This window comes from Cygnus olor, chromosome 1 (genome assembly GCF_009769625.2).
Source record: "Cygnus olor isolate bCygOlo1 chromosome 1, bCygOlo1.pri.v2, whole genome shotgun sequence".
NCBI lineage: Eukaryota > Metazoa > Chordata > Aves > Anseriformes > Anatidae > Cygnus > Cygnus olor.
The window spans coordinates 26,990,648-27,009,875 of record NC_049169.1 but is presented as its reverse complement, the minus strand read 5'-3'; the positions used below and the strand labels follow the sequence as shown (position 1 = coordinate 27,009,875).

The following is a 19,228-nucleotide window of genomic DNA, read 5'->3' as shown; positions in this document are numbered from 1 at the left end:
AGGCCATCGGGAGGGGGTGGAGGAGCTGGGAACTTCTTGAATGAAAAAGGGGAGGGCAGGTCTTCACTGCCAGAGGTGGGAGTGGGGCATCTCTGCAGAAGCATCCATTGCAGAGGTGCTGTGCCTTTTCCCCAGTAGTGGGAGTGTGCCCAGATGTGGGGTCCAACCCAGCCAGAGCATCACAACAGCCTCCACATTCAGGGACTGACTGCTTGTTGCAGGCACCAGATGCTCAGCCCAGACCTAGGCACTGCCAGTGGATGCTAATACAGCAACCACAACAGATGTAGCATCTTATTTCCTTTTTAAGGAGAGGGGAAACAATTTTCAGGAGCTAAAAACAAGATAGCAAACACGCAGTACAGTAACTTCTTGTCTGTTCACTGCTTTATTGCCGTCCTTATTTTTCATTCCAGTTCTTAATATCCTTTTATTTTCATTTTTCAGTTCATTTTTCACAATGAACTTTGTTCTTCTCTGAAAGTGCTTGAAAGTGCTTTTTTTTCCCCCTTTTTTTTTTCTTATTCCTAGTGTGTTTTATTTGTCAGTGACTGTCTTTAAAGCTTGTGGCCTTTAACTTATCTCATTCTGTTCTTGCCTACACACCTGTTTCATAAGGTGAGCTTTTCATTGCAGAGTATACCATTAAAATATTGACAGAATAATTTGTCACTTTTCACATGCTGGAAAGTATTTTCTTGTTTCAAAAGCTTTTCCAGAGTCTGCTGCTGCTTTGCATATCAGAACTGAATGTCTTATACTGCAGACGGTTTATTATAGTTGCCCATTTTCAAGAAATGTCATCAGAACTCTGATTTCTGCTACATTAAATTGATAAAGGGAAAAACGTTGCTGTGATTTCTTGTGGTTCGTTTAAATGACATAAAGGCAGTCTGATTTTTTTAGTCCTGATTGTTTGCTTAACCCAGACATATCAAGACTGTCAAGCCTTGACATTCATTTTCATTACTTTATTCCAGAGGAATCACTAGGGCTCCAATGAAAAGAGTCCTGTGATTTTTTTCAGGTTTCAATTGGCCAAAAATAAGTCACAAGAATTTGCCAGGCATCCTTTATGAATGCATTTTTCTCAGGTATGCAAAACAGACCTTCAAGGTTGGAGGGCAAAGGAAGGGAAGGAGAAGGCATAAGAAAGAAACTACATTATTGTCAGATTTGACCTCCCTTGATTTTGCTAGAGATAAAAACAAAACTAAAAATCCCAAACTTCTCAACTCTTATGCCCTTTTTTGTACATTATAAAAACTCGCGTAGGGACATAACACAATTTCCCCTTTATAAGTCACCTTCAACTTTAAAGAAAGCTTTTATAAACTGTGAAAGTTTGTCACAGTTTATTTTGGCAAAATTAAAAACTTGTTTTTTGTAATGCAGCCAAGATGATTTTTCTTTTTAACGTTGACAGAATGAAACCACAGACCACTGATGCAAGTGAAAGGCACTGACCACTGACATTTAGTCATATGACAGTGAAAACAGTACAGCAGTGCATATGGTATACCACTAACTTCAAAATTAAAAAGAATAAAAGTGCCTTTAGCAATGTTTGCAAGGGAGTGCAATGATATCTGATAATTTACAGTTGCAGTCTGATTGATGAGGGCCATTCCATATTACCAAAAAAGTCCCAGAAGAAAATTGTACATAATTTGGTTGGACTTTGGGGTAGTCCATCTTTTTAAGAGGCTGTCCCTCAGTACTGTTTAGTCTAAGGCTGCTGAAAGCTGCTAAGGCTACAAAATAAACTAGAATAAAACATCCAAAACATTTCCTCAACCCTTTCTTCTCAGATTTTGAGCATTTATACAAAAATGCTCAATTTGACTAATTTTGATGTGGATGACAAAGTTCATTAGCTTTTAGCCTTGTTTTTTTAAAGCAACGAAGTTTGTGTGTTTGTGCTATGGTATGCCTATCTTTCTTTTAGTTGCCCTAACAAACTCAACAGTAAGAAATTTTAAAGATGTGAATCCAGGTGTGAATCTAGAGAACGATCCATCATATGTGGAAACCTATGAAGTGTAAGAAGCCCCTTTATAAACATCAGAGGGACTAATAGGGACCAAAGCAGGTATTGCTCACTCATGGAAAAACTCTCCATCAGAGCTTAGTTGGAGAGTAAAGTCAACTAACCACAAGATACATATCCAGACACAACTATGCTTCACTTATTCCAGTGCTCATGGAAAACATTTTAAAATAAAAATAAAACATTTCCAGTTGTGTTCAAGTGAAATACTTACAAAGGCAAAGCCTGGACTCATTGAGGTCAGAGTTAGGAAAAGTCAATGGGAAGGTGCATCTGGCTGCTATCAGATGTACTTTGGTGGAGCTGTGACCAGTTAACACTTCCTGAGAATCTCCCTCAGTGAAGAGCTGGCTGTCACTTCAATGACAGAAAGGAGGTGATAGAAGTGGCTTCAAATTAAAAGAAAAATGTGGAGTCATGATAAAGTGGTTTTATTGCTTGAGTCAGGACAAAGATATCTGAGAGGTAGCTGCTGTGGAGGGTTTTGAATCACTGTTCAGGAATCTCTTCACCCCCAATGAAGAGGAAACTGGATGTAGGCTTTTAGCAAATTATATTTGGTCACACTTAGTCACTTTCAGCCGTGGTGCTAGAGTTGAGGAGTATTTAGCTGAGGAGACAAATACTACTTACTTCATCTGCAAACATAGTCCGGTAGTCTGCACTTCTATCATGGATTAAATGGGATTCTCCATGTGAGGAAGATGGGTTGAGTTTAGTCTTGACAATCTCATCTGTATATTTCAACTATCATTAGTTAGATCTTAATTTTATGGGCTTTGTTTAGCCTTTCTGTCTGTTATTACTAAACCGTTGTGAGACCAATTCTCCTCTGATACCTTCTGATAGCTTCAGTCCCTACTGACTTTCATGGAAAAGCACCTCTAAAAATGAAACCAAAATTCAGCTCTGTAAAGTTCCTTCAGCAGGTAAGTTCAGGTGAAAGGCTGACATACTCCATTTACTGCCCAGGAAAAGAGAAACCGCAGACAGGCTTTTCCTACTGTGTTTCCCACAAGTGTCATAAAGCAAGACAAGCTGGTCGCCACTCCTTGTCGAATGGAAGGCACAAAGAGAGAGAAATCACATCGGAAGAACATGAAATGAAAACAGAAGATCACCAAAACAAAAGATAAAATGACAGTAAAATGAACACATGCTGATGCTTTTTTATTACTGTTACACGTCATGATAGATGAGTAAAATTGGGTTATGCTTATATTGTAATGGAAGAAAATAATTGCTGCCTTCTATCAGGAAACCACAAAGGCACTTATTGATCTGTCATCCTTAGGGTATGTCTAGGAATATTTAATAAAATAAACAGAGACAAATAACTCTTTTGAGGTCCCGAAACTCTAATATCCCACACCATTTGGCTTTGAAAATAAAAATAAAAAATTGGCAGGTTTAAAAAAAACACCACATCTCTCTGATTAGGAAGGGCTGATGTGGCTTATTTGGATAATCTCACAGCATGGAGGAAATGTGTTTCTATATTTCAAGTAGAATTTGCCTGAATGTTTTCCCTCAAAGTCAGGCACCAGAATCCCTCTGTTTGGTTGTCATTTATTCCTCTGGAAATGTTATATCAAATGGAATACAGCACTCTGCCTGGGCATGAAGCCTGCTCCCATCCGTACAGATTTTGTGCAAGCTTCTCAGTGGGTTCTGACATCTCAGACGGATAAATGAAGAGCAAGTTTGGTGATGAGCAATGTGCTGTAACATCCTTTAAAACAGGCTTAAATCTTAGTACTAAGGTGATGGGCTGCATCCACATTTCTGTTCTGCACTTGCTGTCTGTCTGCAGAAAGTCCAGGAAACACCCCAAGGGTGTCCATAATGTCCTGTATGACACAGGGTGCCAGGCATGGTGTGCTCACCATCCTGAGCCCCTCCAGCATTAGGTACACAGCCATCTACCTACTTAGCCTTGCAAGGCCTGCCTGGGGCAAATATCACAGCCTGAAGGATCATGGGGACAGTCTGAACTCCTGATAAGCTGTAATGAAAGAAGTGGTACGGGTGTGTGCATGGGTATGGTATGAGTACAGCTACGACTGTGGTTAAGGTTAGATCAGGCTGGGCCAGATTCATCAGAGGAGTAAACTGTAAAGGTGAAGGGCTGTTCTGTCCCTGGGACCAACCAGGGACACCATCACAAGGGAGTTCCCAAGAAAAAATCATGACAAGGAACAAGGCAGGTCAGGGACCTTCTCTGGAAAGTACTGCACTGCCCTGAGCTGTAGGCATCTTTGCAGATTCTTCCAAGCCCCAGCAGTGATGGGGCTTGAGAGCTGACCTGTTATTCTGAGCGTTGCAAAAGCTACAGAGTTTTCCTTCCCCTGGTCTCCTGTTAAGGACCTGTCTCTGTTTGCCTCCCAGTGCTTCTGCATGGTATTTTATCATCTTCTCGATGAAAGCTGGATTTCTCTGTGAAAAAGCGGTACCCGTTAACCTACCATTTTCTGCAAAGGGCACTGCTTTATCATCCAGAGTTACTAATAATGTTCCATTTCCAGAGTTTTTAATCAAATTCTTCCATTGAAGGCAGGGTTCCCTGGTTATTACTGTGGGAGAGTGACTGCTGAGTTTCTCTGGAATCACACAGAATCATTTCAAGCAGAAAGTGACTTTTATTTTTTCACATGGATGTCTGGATTCTCTGGTCATGTGTTTTTTATTTCTCAGAGTTTCTGAAGCCCTTTAATTAACTCTAAAGATTAGAACTGTACAGAGAATAATTTTCTCATCCTGTGTAACTTTGAAAAAATTTGCAACACTTTGCAGCCCCACAAGAAGAGGTCTCCAAAAAGTAGACTAGCAGGTATGCAGCATTTTGGACACTCACTGGAGATGTAAAGTTCAGATCCAAGTCTATTTTCCTGGGTGTGAAGCAAATTCTAATTGTCCTTTGCCCCACTCTAAGTTCTTTTCCAGTGTGCTGATGGATGTTCTGTAATGGGACTGTGTCAGTCCTGCCTGAGAGAGCTGCTTGGGTTTCTGTGGATGCAAATCCGTGTCCCAGAGAAAGAAAAGCTGATGCTGCAGTGCATCGCATGCAGATCTACTAACTCCTGGATTCATCCCACCTGGCTTTGGAAGTTAGCTGAGACATCTAAATTAGGAATGAATTTCCCTCAGCTTCTGCTTCCAAATGATGAAGGAGCATATCCAGAGGGCACCCATCTCAGATACTATGCTGTCATGAGTCATAAAAGCTTCCAGCTTTCCATTTCTGTCCGTCTATGAACAACACTTTTTTATCCTGTCTGCCGTTAGGATGAAAATCCTGACAAAGCAGACATCTGTCTTTCAGCTCCCTCAGCACCAACCTTACCTCAGCATTTCTCTACTCACAGTTTGATCTGACTCAGGACCCCATATCACCTTCACTATTGCTCACTAAAGCAACAGTGAGCAATTAGTATCCAGGAGACTGCTGTGTTACTTGGACTTTCTAGGTGGTATGTGGGTTTCTGAACTCAGACAGTTTTTGCATCAGAATGGAATTATGCCTGATTTCCATAGACACAAGTAAAACCAGAGTCAAATCCCACACTGAATAATAATAATAATAATAATAAAATTACTGCTAATGAAGAAAAATCATTGTGCAAATGGTTCAGAAAGCAAGTGCAGGTCACTAAGAAATATTACTTGCCTTGTATATGCAGTAGGTGAATACAATGAACCATTAGAGGAAGAATGATCTTGGGGAAAGTGATAATGAGAGCTTCATTCTCTCAGGGAAGATGTGACTCTTCTTTAATGCTCTGACTGTGGGAATTAGGGCAAACCGCATGATTTTCTCCTACTTTCTGGACTCCTTTCTATCCCAGGAGTCTCTTGTACCACTGTTTTGGCTAGATGTGCAGTTGTTGTGCAATGTTATCTTGGAATAAAAGTCTCCATGCTCAAAATTATCTTAGGATAGCTGGTCTACATGGAATTCACAGCTTTTCCATTTCATCACAGCTTCTATGTAAATAAGGACTTCTGTGAAAAATGCACCTGATGTACTATATCAGTGTACAGCAAAACTGTTTATATCGACTGCTCTTATACCTTATTTTATTTCTTCAAAATCTGTAATGATTCAACACCTCTCCTTTGACAATCTGTATGCTGAGTTAAATGTTAAATTAATATAAGGGAAATAAGCAAAATGCAAAGATTACTCAGGTCCATTTTATCTGCTGAATCAATAGGATTTACTTAGTGCTAATGCACTAACCAGATTATGAAAACTTATGCAGCACTGTTCAATGACAAAAGCAAATAACTCTTTGAATGATCTTGACAATAGAACATGTAATCATCTTAATTTGTATTAACTAATTACATTTAACATGGATGTCTTTTTACCTTATTACCTTAAGTGGAGCATCACTACAGTAACCGCCTCCCCCCTGTTTGAGCACTGAAGTAGATCAAAGCAACAAGTATAGGAGATAGTGGAATGATACTACGTAAGGTGCATCAATAGAGTTGTTTAATTTTTTTTTTTTTTTTTCTGGGATGCATAAACTTTTATATAATCTTTCCATTGACTTCAGTGAGTTCTAGATCAAGTCCTGGAAGCTGAAAGTGTAGCTTAAAGATCTTTCAGTAATTCCCTTTAAATTTCTCCTTATTTTGCAACAAGTATTATTTTGAAGGGTTGATTTCCTTTGTAACTGAGACTATCTGCAGGCAATGGCAACACCTAGTAGTGGCCACTGAATAATTAAGGTTGCTTGACTGTTTCAGTTTTAAAGTATTGTTTCAAGTTGCTTTTACTTCAGGTCTCTTACTTTGCAGTTGAAATTTGAAAGTTTATTCTCAGAAAGGGAACATACTTCTCCTGTATTTTATAAAAAAAAAAAGAATTTGAATTGCTTTCAAATACATGAGGAATAATGGGAAGAAGAGGAAGGAAGAGGGAAACAATTCTTTGTTTAAAACAAAAAGAGGAAAAAACTCTTTTCCCATTTAAAGCAAAGCTTCAGTGCCCCAGCATAAGTTCTTAGAAACAGGAGAACCCAGTCCCCTGCCTCAGATGTGTTCAGTTCTCAGTGAACGCTGGACTGAGTTCACAGCACCTACAGTCTAGGTGTGTCTTTCAGTCATCATGAAGAAATCAGAAACACAACAGATCTGCTTCGTGGGAATTGTTTAGTGCAGAAATGTGTGTCCATTTGACAAAATTGGCCCACTCCATGCTTTATTGTTTTACCCCTCCTTAGTATTACAAAAAGTGCTTGGTAGTGATGTCTGTTGATATTTTGCAAAAATCTGTTTTAAAAGTCACATTGCATTTTGATGCATTTTTGTTTTCTCTTGTGATGTGACTTCTGAGTGATTTCTGGAATCCAGGTAGTTTTTTGATAGAATATGGCTTGAAAAAGGCAAGCGTACAGCATATCAGTACCTAACGCTGCCACTTTCATGTGAACATTAGCTGTCTTTCTGTACCGTGAGAGCAGCAGGTGGGCTATGCACGGCGTATCTCCAGCATACTGTTCTGGTCTGGCTTCCCTACTGCAAATAATAGTTGATTTGTCCCCTTGGAATATCTCTTTCCAAGGATATACTGAGCCCTCCACCATAAATGTGTGCAATAGTTCAAAATGAAAGACCCAGGCTCTTCATTAATAATATTTGATAAAGGAAATGAAGTGGGAGAATAAGAAGGTAATGTAATCTTGGTGCCAATAAAGAACACTGTTGTACATTTAGCCTGCTGTTGGACCGTACATACAACTAGTACTGGCCATCCCTGTTTAGTTACGCATAGTTGCTTCTCTTGGAAATGCGGCAGCAAGTTTTGGGAACTCATTCTGCCATTGTGCCGATCCAACAGATGACAAGTCTGGCTGTGGAACTGCAGTTGATCTTGTTGGCAAAAGCCAACTTGCTGCATCCAAAGAACTTCTGTTTCTCATGCTCCTCCATTCTGGCTGGTTTCACTCCTGCCTGTTGTACAGCACTGGAGTTTGTTCACGAGAGATTCTTTTCTCCTCTATTACTTCCAGAAAATAAATGTGTCCATAATTTTTCATTGTATGATCATTGATTGTGCCCATAACCATAAAGAATTCAGATAGCCTGTGACAGTTATGTATAGTGAGAAAAACAAATGTGACTGTGTTTTTTTAGAACTGCTAGTAGTAAAATTGGGTCCATTTCACAAACTTTCCTTCTTGCAAATTGCAGAGGAGAACATATTCTTCCATGGGACCAGAGTAGAAAGCTACTTAGATATATCTCTGCTTCTCCATTGTGCTTTATTCAGTCTGACCGGCTAAGGCATGAAACTACAGGGGAAAGGAGAAGGGAGATTGTCTCTTTGCCAAGGGAACTGACAGAAGAAGGCATGAGGTGAACAGAGTCCATAAATGGGCCAGAGGCCAGAAAGTTTGTCCTGGTTATTTTTCTCCTCACCTTGTCTTGGAGCTATAAGAACAAGGATTTTAGTAGTCTTCTCTAACCGAGTGTAGAATGAAAGAGACTGCTATGTGACAGCTGGGAAGATTTACGAATTTTATGAAATCCAAGGAGTAATTCCTTTCAGAGTTAACAACAATAGACAGGAGAGCTTTATAATGTACTTCACATTTTTTAACTTGGGACTGGAAAAGAGATGGTGCAAGGTCTAACTCCAGTATGATGCTGATCAAGTCACTCATCCCCTTCAGGCAATATCCTGGTTTCACTGATATTACTGGAGCCAGAATTTCACTTCTTGTATTTCACATGAGAAGACACAGTGATCAAATGTATTGCTCACCTGAAGAGAAATATTGCAAACTATCCAGAAAATTTGAATGCATTACAGAACAGCAAGACTTTATTGGCTAAAAATATTCAAGAAAATTGAGATAGAAAAGTCTGATAAGGTCTTTCTGTCTTCCTCACAGTTACTCTTGCTATTCAGAGTCTGTTATATGTATAAGTTTTACATCATTATGTACTTGATTCCAACAGGACACACTCCTGAAAATTGCAGTTTATTTATCTTGACTCACTGACCTCCACAACAGGAGAGATAAGAAACTATTCAGGAGATTTCCTAAATGTCTTCGTACATTGTTTCCATTTTAAATCAGATTGGGAGTCAATTTGTTATGTAGAATCATCTATTCATTCCCACTACGGCAGTTATTCATTGAAAATGGATTTTTGCTGTTTGCAGATATCAGACTCTATCTCCTCCAGCTGTAGCACATTTCCACCATGTTATGCCATAGAAAAGCTCAAAGGAGAAATGCTGTAGGCACTTCTGGGTGCCCATTTCTCTTGAGGGAGGCTCCCAGGATCCATAGAAGAAAACAAAAGCTGATAAGTAGGCATTTGATTCCTGAGAGCTAACAAGTTAAAAGTCACATAAACTAACCAGTGGGAAATAAGACTCCTACATATTCCGAATGTACTTGAATTATCCTTCATAACTGTAGCATTTTACAATTCCCACTAGTAAATCTCGTTAATTTCAGCCTACTTCTTCAATTTGTCAAATTAAATTTTAATTTTAATGATGTCTTCCAAATTGTTTGCAAGACAGCATGAGATGTTCTGCAGTGATTAAGTCATTAATTTCTAGTTTATTCAAGACATTAAGCATCAGATCAAGACATAATATCACTATCTAATTGAGCACTGCACTTAAATAAGAAGAGAGGTTTTGGCCAGCTGTAATAAGACAGGCCTGGAGGAATGCTTACTGAACTGTTTCTCCAAACAGCAGTTGCTGCAAATATCAGAAAAGCTCAGAAAAAATCTCTGGTTAAAATTTTTTATTTTTTTTTTTTTGGTCCCTGAGCCTAGTTATTCAGACCAGAGACTAGACACTGACACTGACCTACCGGGGTATTTTTTTGAGATTTTCGTTAACAACTTTAAGTTTTCCTCCTTACTTTGTACTTCTAGTTTCAAATGTGCAACTCTGTCAAAAATAATATTTTTAAGTCCACTGAACATGATGTGTAAATCATCAGTTAACTGCCAAGTAGCAACAGCTCCTGATAGCCCATCTTGAAGATGTCTAAGGACTTCTTCGGTGTGTTTGTCCTCCATGGACTGAGTCCAGGGAAAATTCCAAAACACCAAAACTTCCCCTATGAACGAGTAAGATAGTGTGTTATCTCCTACCTTCTGGATACAGACAAAAGGCAGGGCTTTCCTGCACCTCTTTGCATTCCAGTGGCACACCTACACCAGTTTCACAAAGCCCTTGCTATGAATCACACCCAACTGGCACCTCTCATCACACAAGAGAGGCAATATAGCCCAACCCACGCACTTACCAGTGCTCTAATCGTCCATTTCAATATTTGTGTGATTTGTCACTGCAACTTGGCGTAATATCCAGAGTGCATCATCTGACATCAGTTATTTTTCCACATTGACAGCCAAGAGGATACTTACGTGTACACTGAGAGAAAGAGAGAGAGGGAGGAAGAGATTCAATCTTCAAAGAGTTAATTTAAAGCAGCTTCTTTGCTGAAGTTTTCTGTGTTGTCAATCTTCCTTTAGTTTTCTAAGTAGCCTTTTAATCTCTGTATTTCTACTCAAAGATCAAAGCATTCGTATTTCTTGAACAGCTAACCTTATGTTATGTTGATCCATGAAGCGCCAGGTTTTGTAAGAGAGCCATATGTGGAACAGTCTGCAGGTCTTTGGGCAGATATCCAAAATTACGACATCTCTGAGGAAGGCTGAAATGACTTTGTGGCTGAAATGACTTCAAGAAAGCTAGGAAAGGTGTCGGGGCAAATAGGAAAATGCAGCCATGTTAAAAAAAAATAAAAAAATAAAAGAGCTTGAACAGAGTTTCACAAGGACCATCAGGATGCTCAAATCGTGTTAAGATAAGCACACAGGAGGATGTACTTTTTTAGGGTTAACAGTGAAACATTCTCCCCAAAGTTGGTTGCTCGTGGAAGGAAAGGAATTATAGAAAAGAGCAGAGGTCCCAAGCTGGGGGAGGGTAAACTCAGAAATCTGTCTTATTTCAAAAAGCATGAAAACTGTACATCTTTCTGCACTTGAACTATTCATACTCATTGTATGAGTAATCTTTGCACAGATGTTTCAGAAATATTTTTCAACTGGATAGGATATGAGTACAAAAGAATAAAGCTTTTCACTTGTTTGTTGGCCAAAACAAAGCAAAATTAAATTTGTCTCCTGTTGATGATTTAACCCAGTCAAGTACTGGGTTAAAAATATGTAAAGTTTGTTCAATGACTGTTCAGTGTGCCTAGTGCAAAGTTCCTAGGTCAGTTCCTACCATACATTAACAGCTAATATAAAAACTAATAGAGCAAACGCTTTAGCATGTGGGTAACCAAACCTTTAAGTCACTGTTGTGTCAGATCTAATCTGGAAGCCCTCTTTCTGTATCATTAGGCTATGATTAGGCATAGATTTCAATTGCACTTGTTTGGCCTTATACAGGATTTTACATAAACAATACAGTAAATTGACAGGACACCTGGAGAGAAAACTGTCACAACTGCTGGCAGGAACTTCCAGGGATCATAAGAAACTTCACCTGCCAGTGCTATTGCTGGGCACAGTTCAGAAACATAACAATTTGACAGCAAAGGACTGAGCTATTACGTTCAACAGTTTGCTAGTAGCGTTTCCAGTGCCTTGGGGTTTTTCCAGAATTCAGCAGAGTTAAGCCAGCAAGAAATTCTCGATTCATTATTTCTTTCTCACAGTACTCTAAGTAGTAGAAGGAAAACCACCCAAATCAAGAAAATATGAAAATAAAATTTTACTCCTACTTGTTCTTTAACTGCATGATTCAGGTCTATTGACTTTAGTAGAAAGACTCTGACTGTCTTTAAAAGGCTTAATTCAAGCTTTTAAAAGGATTTTTAAACATGTTTGTAACAACAATAAATCAATAAAAAAATTAGGAAAAACCTAGCTCTGTATTGATTTCAACAGAGGGAACCATCATAAGATCCTCTATAATCCTCCTACATGTTTATTCATAAAGAATGGGAACACACTAGATGACTTCCAAATTTAAACTGGTTAGAGATCCTTTAGGGGGTTCCTGGTTATTATCTATACAATTTCCCCAAAACAGATGATGTAGTATCAATAGTAATGGAATTTTCAGTTAATAGATTACTATTGAATTATCAGAACTGAAGGTTATATTCTTCTCTAGAGATACCTTAAAGTGTATTGTTCAAGAATTTTTCCAATGAAAATTAAAAACGTATTCTCTATTACCAAACTGAAAGAGAAAATCCTGCAAAAAACAGCAACTACTGCATTGCACTTGAGAAATAGTGATTGGACAAAATAGCACATGAGCAATAAATGATCAATATAACAGCCTAAGTAATTATAAAAAGCTGGATTCACTATATTTCCATTAAAATATACAATCAGAAACATATTTTTCCTGCTTTATTTCCTCCTCTTTTTCCACCTTTTTCTCCCTTTTTCTGCCTATCACTGAAAAAATGTAGGGGAAAAAAAAAGAGAACAAAAAAAGAAAAATGCTGGAAAATTGTATTTTAATGAAAAAAAAGTGAAAATGAAAAGTTTTTTTAGAGAATCATTTTCTAGGAATCACTGTTTTAGAAACAGGTGTGTCACTGGTCAAGATTTGCAATCAAAAAATTCTAAGACCCTTGGAGACGGAGCATTGTGAAATTCACCTAGAGAAAGAAAACCTTGATATATGTGCTTACACTTATATAATCCATTTAAATAAAGACCTTACAGGCTTTTTCCTTACAGAGGGAATAAAAAAGTTGAAAGAGGCATTCCCATAATGTTAAGAAGTCATTGCCTTCCTCAAAGAACATCATAACTGATGAAGCAATTAAGTTTGAAACATTTTAAAATACTTTTGGTCAAATGCATTTGTGTTAAATGACTTCACTCTGACAAAGATCTATTCCTACTCATAAAGACAGTACTCATCTGTACTTCATTTTCTAACAGGCTTTTTCAAGAAATGCTTCATACTGCAGAGCACAAGATGATGAATATCGCTTAGAAGTTACAACTCCTTTGCAGAGGGTTGACTTGTTCATGGGCCAGTTCAACAATGTCCTGTTAACGTCAATATCTGTCTTCACCAACGGGAACCTTACCGTTGCTAACCTTGGAACTTCAGAGGGACGCTTCATGCAGGTAAATATTGTCTTCATGGTAAAAAACGCTGGAGTTAAACAGGATAGTGAAAAACAAGAAGCAGTGTTATCCAGTTTAACAGGGTGTTAGAAATTTCAAATTGCTGAGTAAAATAGAGCCTCTGGAACATAGACAAAGCATCTAATAGAGCATTCAGCATTTTAAATGTTCACATGGGCTTTGTGGTTTGGAGCAATGGTCTTGGAGCAAAATCCGCCATATCTCCACTTAGTCTGGCTGGTTCAATCCAGAGATCTTTTTTGGTCTGTACAAACTACATTTCTTTGAAAGGAATATAAACTGAACTTTTTGTCCTAGATACATATCAAGCATGCTCCAACCCCAGTTGGGGGAAAAAAGCTCTAAAACAATGATTGATTCTCTGAACAGTTTCAGATGCATGCTTCATATGGTCAGTTGATCTAGAAGATCAGATTATATCTAGTTTAAAGTAAAATGCCCAGACAGTTTATAGTGTAGAATAAGGAGCATTAGTTGTTTCTATATACTGATCCACTTCTATGACAGTAAACTACTTGCTTCGTACCCATATGAGTTTATGACTCACAGACGAATAATTGAGATTAACTCCTCCACCACCTAGTTGCAAGTCTCTCTGAATGCATCTCAGATTTTAGGACTCGTTGTCTTCTCACTGTTCTTTTGGACAGCAATTTTTCCTGTCCTAAACCAGGTTTTCCGTAGTAAGTGGTAAATCACCCTCCTGAGAGGTCTGTCTCCCTCCACTGAGTACATAACTAATCTAGACAGGTAGATTGGCCTGCATACCTTCTTTGTAGGTGAATAACAAAATAAATTTAACCCATACAGCCAGCAGTCTTTTAAAAATTTGGCAGTCAAACATGAGAAGACAAAATACTTTGAAAACATTGAGGGCTTCCTCTACCTACCCACCTTCTTTCAAGCACTGTCAACCCAGAATGACCACTTTGGAGAGCTTGTCTTCTCCAGCCACCACAGGGTCCAGCCTGGGTGTATCTCAGTCTGGATCTCACCTGCACCCAAGGATCTGTGTCCTTTTTACTCTGCCAGTATTATTTGTCCTCTAGTGGACTTCCAGATGTATTGGCAGTCTTTGACTCTTCTTGCTCTGTAGGCTACAGAGTCATTAAATTTAGCACTCTTGTCCCTCAACCGTCATTAACTGACTCCTGATAAGAAGGCCATCATGAGCTGCTGTGCCCTTCCAGCTTTCCCACATCTGGTAACCTCCCATTAAAAACCACTTGGGCATGTACACCTTTTCATATAATTCTTTATGTAGCATGAGTCATCAGAGAAGACTAAATAATATGCCTTCTCTTTTTTCTCTCCTTTCCTCTCATTCTCAGTCCCTATCACATCCAGTAAGTGGGGTTACATATTGTCCCCAGTATTTGTTAATCCACAATTGGCACCCTTTTTGGACAAAGGGTATCCAACGTCCCCACTACTGCCTTCTGCACAGACTGGATGCAGAACCTGCCCCAGGTTGCACAACCCGTAGTGCTCCTGCAAAGAGGGAGATGAAAGTAATTTACCATATAGAATGGGTGGAAAACAGGAGAAAATCAGAGAAAATTGCATTTCTCCTTTCCCCCTAAAATACAGGAATTTAACAAAATGTTCAGTGACAACCCTGCCAGTTTTACCTGAACTTCCTTTGACGACCTCGTTATCTTTAAGCTGCACCTAATCTTCAGCGCAGGAAAGGCAAATGCTAAGAGCTACACGCTGAGCACAGGAGCAACCTACGCTCTGTTCTTAAACATAGATACTGGTTCACACAGTGAACATGAGCAATTTGTTTAACCTTTCTGAAGCCATTTCCTTATCTAAAATATACAGTTAATAACAGCCACTGTCTTATTCACTGCACTTGTTTTGGGCTGCCACAAAGCTTTTAGGGAGCTGTGGTGGAAAGCACAAGGCAGCATTATTTTTATTTGTAACATTCCTTAAATTATTCATTCAAGTCCTGCACCACACATCTCATTCAGACATTTACCCGCTCATGGAACAATTAAAATATTTCCAGGACACATTTCCCATTCCAGGTTCAGTTACAGATCAAAAGAAAGGCTATTGTGTAAACTGCATATTGCCATTGCAGAAATATTCTCATCATTGAATTAGATTGGCTTGAGTTACAGAGGGAAGTTAGCATTGGGCTCATATTATAATAAGTAGGAGCTCGCTCTTTGAGGATTTTGTGCAACCAGCAGGAGAATAAGCATACCAACCAGCTTTAATGACACTACCTCCAGATAAAATGTTTAGTATTTCTTTTGCCTTTAAATGGTCTTGGAAGGAATACTATGTCTCTAGAATATAGAAGACATCATTTTTTCCAGAATTCAAAGTACATTTACATTAAGTCTTTTTTTCTTTTTTACACTAATAGTTATCTAGGAAGTGCTTTCAAACATGTTCATTAGCAAATGTCCAACTAAAGCAAATTTGCAGTGTTTCTATGGAAATATAGCTATTAACTGCAATGAGATGGAGATCATTAAAAATTGAGCTATTAAACTAACATTACTGAAGTAAAATGGATTAAAAAATAATCAGGATAATCTAACAATGATTTAATTCATCAAAACAATATCCCTAATCGCTTCCCCATATTTTATAGCAAAGAAATGTAACTATTTTCTTTTTTGTTTCATTCACAAATATACTGGAACATATTGCAAAAAATCCTCATTTTTTCCCTTATTGTACACCTACCTGTTGCACAGTTTGTCATTTGCACTAATATTTTAGCTCTTTGTACATGCTAATATTGAATTTTCCTGTGCAACCTATTTGTATCTCATAGCTATTCAGAGTTGACTATATCTGTTCAGAGAGAGATTTGCTTTCAGAGAAAATGAGTTGCAGAATTTCTAGAAAATTCTATGTATCAGCAAACGTGTGTTACAACTGGTTATACTGTATTAATATCTTCATAATATATTTTCATGGAACCTATTTAAAAGAAAAAAAGAAAAAATATATATTCATATATAGACTTCTAGTGAACACAGTTCACCTTGTATTTAGATCCTCTTTGAAATATCATATCTTGAGTCTGTGTTTAGACAATTTAGTTTGTGACATAAACTTCAGCACTACCAATTATCTGTGAGATTAAAAGAAATAGTAATACTGTACCTCTGTCTCTGGCAACACAATGCCCAAATATGAAACATATTGGTGAAAATTAAGGGTGAAATTAATGAATTTTAATCAAATTTTGTTATATTTATTTAAGGTTCATTTTAATTATTATGAACATTTTGTGGTAAAAAATAGATGTTTAAAACACAGTATCATGTCATGTAAATTCAATTGAAGCTCCAAGCCTGTGCGGTGGAAGCCGGTAGGTGCCGAATCAAGCTCCTGATGTTCAAACCAAGAAAAATGTATTTGAAAATGTATCTCACATTCTCCTATTATACCTGCTTAAATATGATCAGCAGCCAACCATTTGATTCTCCTTCTCTTCTTTCTTTCATGTTTCTTGCTCTCTTTCCAGATCCTTTTACACTTTCTTCTGCTCATCACTTTCTTCCTTCCTACCAATGCCTCATCTCTGTTTCCAGCCATATTTTTCTGTTTACCACACAATTACAGCACAGCATTTCTGCAAAAGTCAAGAGAAGGTTTAATATGTAGTTTCTGAGAACACGATTTTTCCTTCTGTAAATGATGGCTAGCTGACTCTAGGTTTTTGATGTATTTAGAGCCAGATCATACTGAATAGTTCCTGTCTTTACAAGTGATTCCACTGAAGCTGATGGCTGTGCTAATGACCCAACTGTTATCAGAGTACAGCCTGATTTTGCTTCTTTAAAAAAAGCGTCAGAAGAGCCAATAATATTTGGAATGCAAAAGCAGGTATGCCTTACCCAACCAGTGAATAGTCACCTGTTGTTTCCTACTTGTCCTCTTAGTGAGATTAAATAGAATTTTTCACTTTAGCAGCTCTGAAAAGCACTGATACACTAATACAGGCTCCTTTGCTAAACGTTTATTTTTTTCAGCCAAAATCTAAAACTAAAATCAAATCAATCTAGATCGTCCAAGCACAGAAGATTCATGAGCTCTTTTAAGGAGGATAATTGGGGCCGGGAGGTGAATTCCAGAGTTCTCCTGGAGAATAATTGCAGCCCATTGACATACTGAGCATGTTTTGGCTGCATCAGAAATGTTAAATCTGTATTTGGCCATGAATAGATTGGAGTTTGTAGTTTACTAAATATTGTGGAGTTTCTGTTACAAAACAGAGCAGTAATAATTTTTCAAAGACAGCTGACATGCATGAGACAGAAAAGAAAAATGGTTTTACTTCCTTCCTAAGCTGGAGCCTGACAACAAGCTTTTTTCCCCCCCTTTTTTTTTTTTTCTGTTGAAAAGTTGCAGCTGTTTCGGCCTTTCTTATTGTGCTTGTTTTCAGAGTGTGACTGGGAACATGGGCTGAAAGTACAGCTGTTGGGTGCAAAGTGAATCAGGTATTTCACAGTGGTTATTTGATTAGAAAACAGCACACAGTCACACTGCCGTAGCTGTAGAATCAGATTTACAGCTGGTGTAAACCAGTCTTACTCCCCTCAAGTCAAAGAAACTACACTAAGGATACAACTCATAACTGGAAAAGACACGTTCATTACCAGCCAGTATTTTGGGGACATTTGAGTTTGTCACAAAAGAAAAAGAAAAAAAAAAAAAAGAAGAAGAAAAGAAAATCCATGCTATATTGAGATTAAATATCTTCTATTTTGCTCAGTTCCAAGGTGAAGCTTTTCTTTCTTTGCCTGAAATTACCTCAGAGAGTGACTTTTGAGTGACGAAGAGAAAAGTTCTTCAGGAAGGGGAAGTCTTTCTGATAGCTCTGGGCAGAGTGGGATATGGGAAAGTTTTATAAGATTTATTCTGAAAAGCTCGCACTTGGTTTGGCCTTAACAGTAGACAAGAGACCAATGCCTTTGACGTCTGCAGAGGCTGGCTTTCAGCATAACAGTGTTTGGAAGCAGAGCACTGCACATGCACCCTACACCTGAAGCTGGCCTCACTGAGGTCAAGGCCAAGCAAATGTACTGCTCGTTGGTTACCTGCTTCAGGAAGAGGGATGAGAAACTTTTCCCTGTAAGCTTTGTACTACATGTACTACAGGTAACCACTCTCGTCATGTGCATTTTTGGCAGTAGTTTCATATCACCCAGGCACCTTCTGACTATATGCTCCAACTCAGTGGGGCAGCACTGGGCTTCCAGCAGGATGAGGACCTCCTGCAGGTGTCCTCTCATCTTTACGGGGTAGTAGGATGTCCATCCTGTTGCTCCTGGAGGTAAGGAGAGGGTCTTCCCATGCATATACATACGCCATGAGATGCAGTCAGCCACACGCTGGCTGCAGTCCTGTCTGATCTGGCTGGATATGAGCCAGCTCTAGCTGAGAAGCCAAGCGTTAGCAAAACATGGTCACGCAATGTCATGTCTGAGCAGCTTCTGGACTGAATATGGCTTGGGGCACGAGAACCAAAGCATGATAGCATATATAGTCCTCATTGGCATAGAGTGCATCTCGCACAACAAGCCGCTCACCCTCCTCAGGGCCTCCCTGCACTCCCTGGCACAGAACAATAACGAATAGCAAGTTTTGTTCTAGGGGCACATTACACCCCAGCACTTTTAACCAGATTTTTCAGCTAAGAAAGGAAGTATGGGGTTAGAATGAAGGTTTCAGGATGGATAGGGGCAAGTAAAAGCACACACTGGTGCTTCTCCCAGCACCTTCCTGTGTCTAGTACTCAGTGGCCCAGAGATTTCCTGAGCTGGAAATTGAACCTGTGTCTGGTGTTTAGTAGTCCTTAATAGTCCTTTAATAGTCCATAAAGGAATTCTTTTCCATTATGTGTTGTTTTGCTCTCCGTGGTATGCTGTGACAATGATGTCCAGAATTTCATCATGCTTTGAATGATGAAGAGATTCCTTCGCCTGCTGCCTTATCTTTTCGTTTGGTGCACCCTGTTCTGTATGA

General features: G+C 38.7%; 1 protein-coding gene across 4 annotated transcripts in view; it reads left to right on the top strand.

Moving 5' to 3' along the window:
• MET (MET proto-oncogene, receptor tyrosine kinase) overlaps window positions 1-19,228 on the top strand; it is a 91,951-nt gene that overhangs the window by 22,105 nt on the left and 50,618 nt on the right. For all 4 annotated transcript variants that reach the window (XM_040550288.1, XM_040550263.1, XM_040550273.1 and 1 more), the window contains exon 3: window positions 13,013-13,204. In XM_040550288.1, coding sequence (XP_040406222.1) covers window positions 13,013-13,204 — 192 coding nt within the window. The remainder of the gene's footprint in view (window positions 1-13,012; window positions 13,205-19,228) is intronic.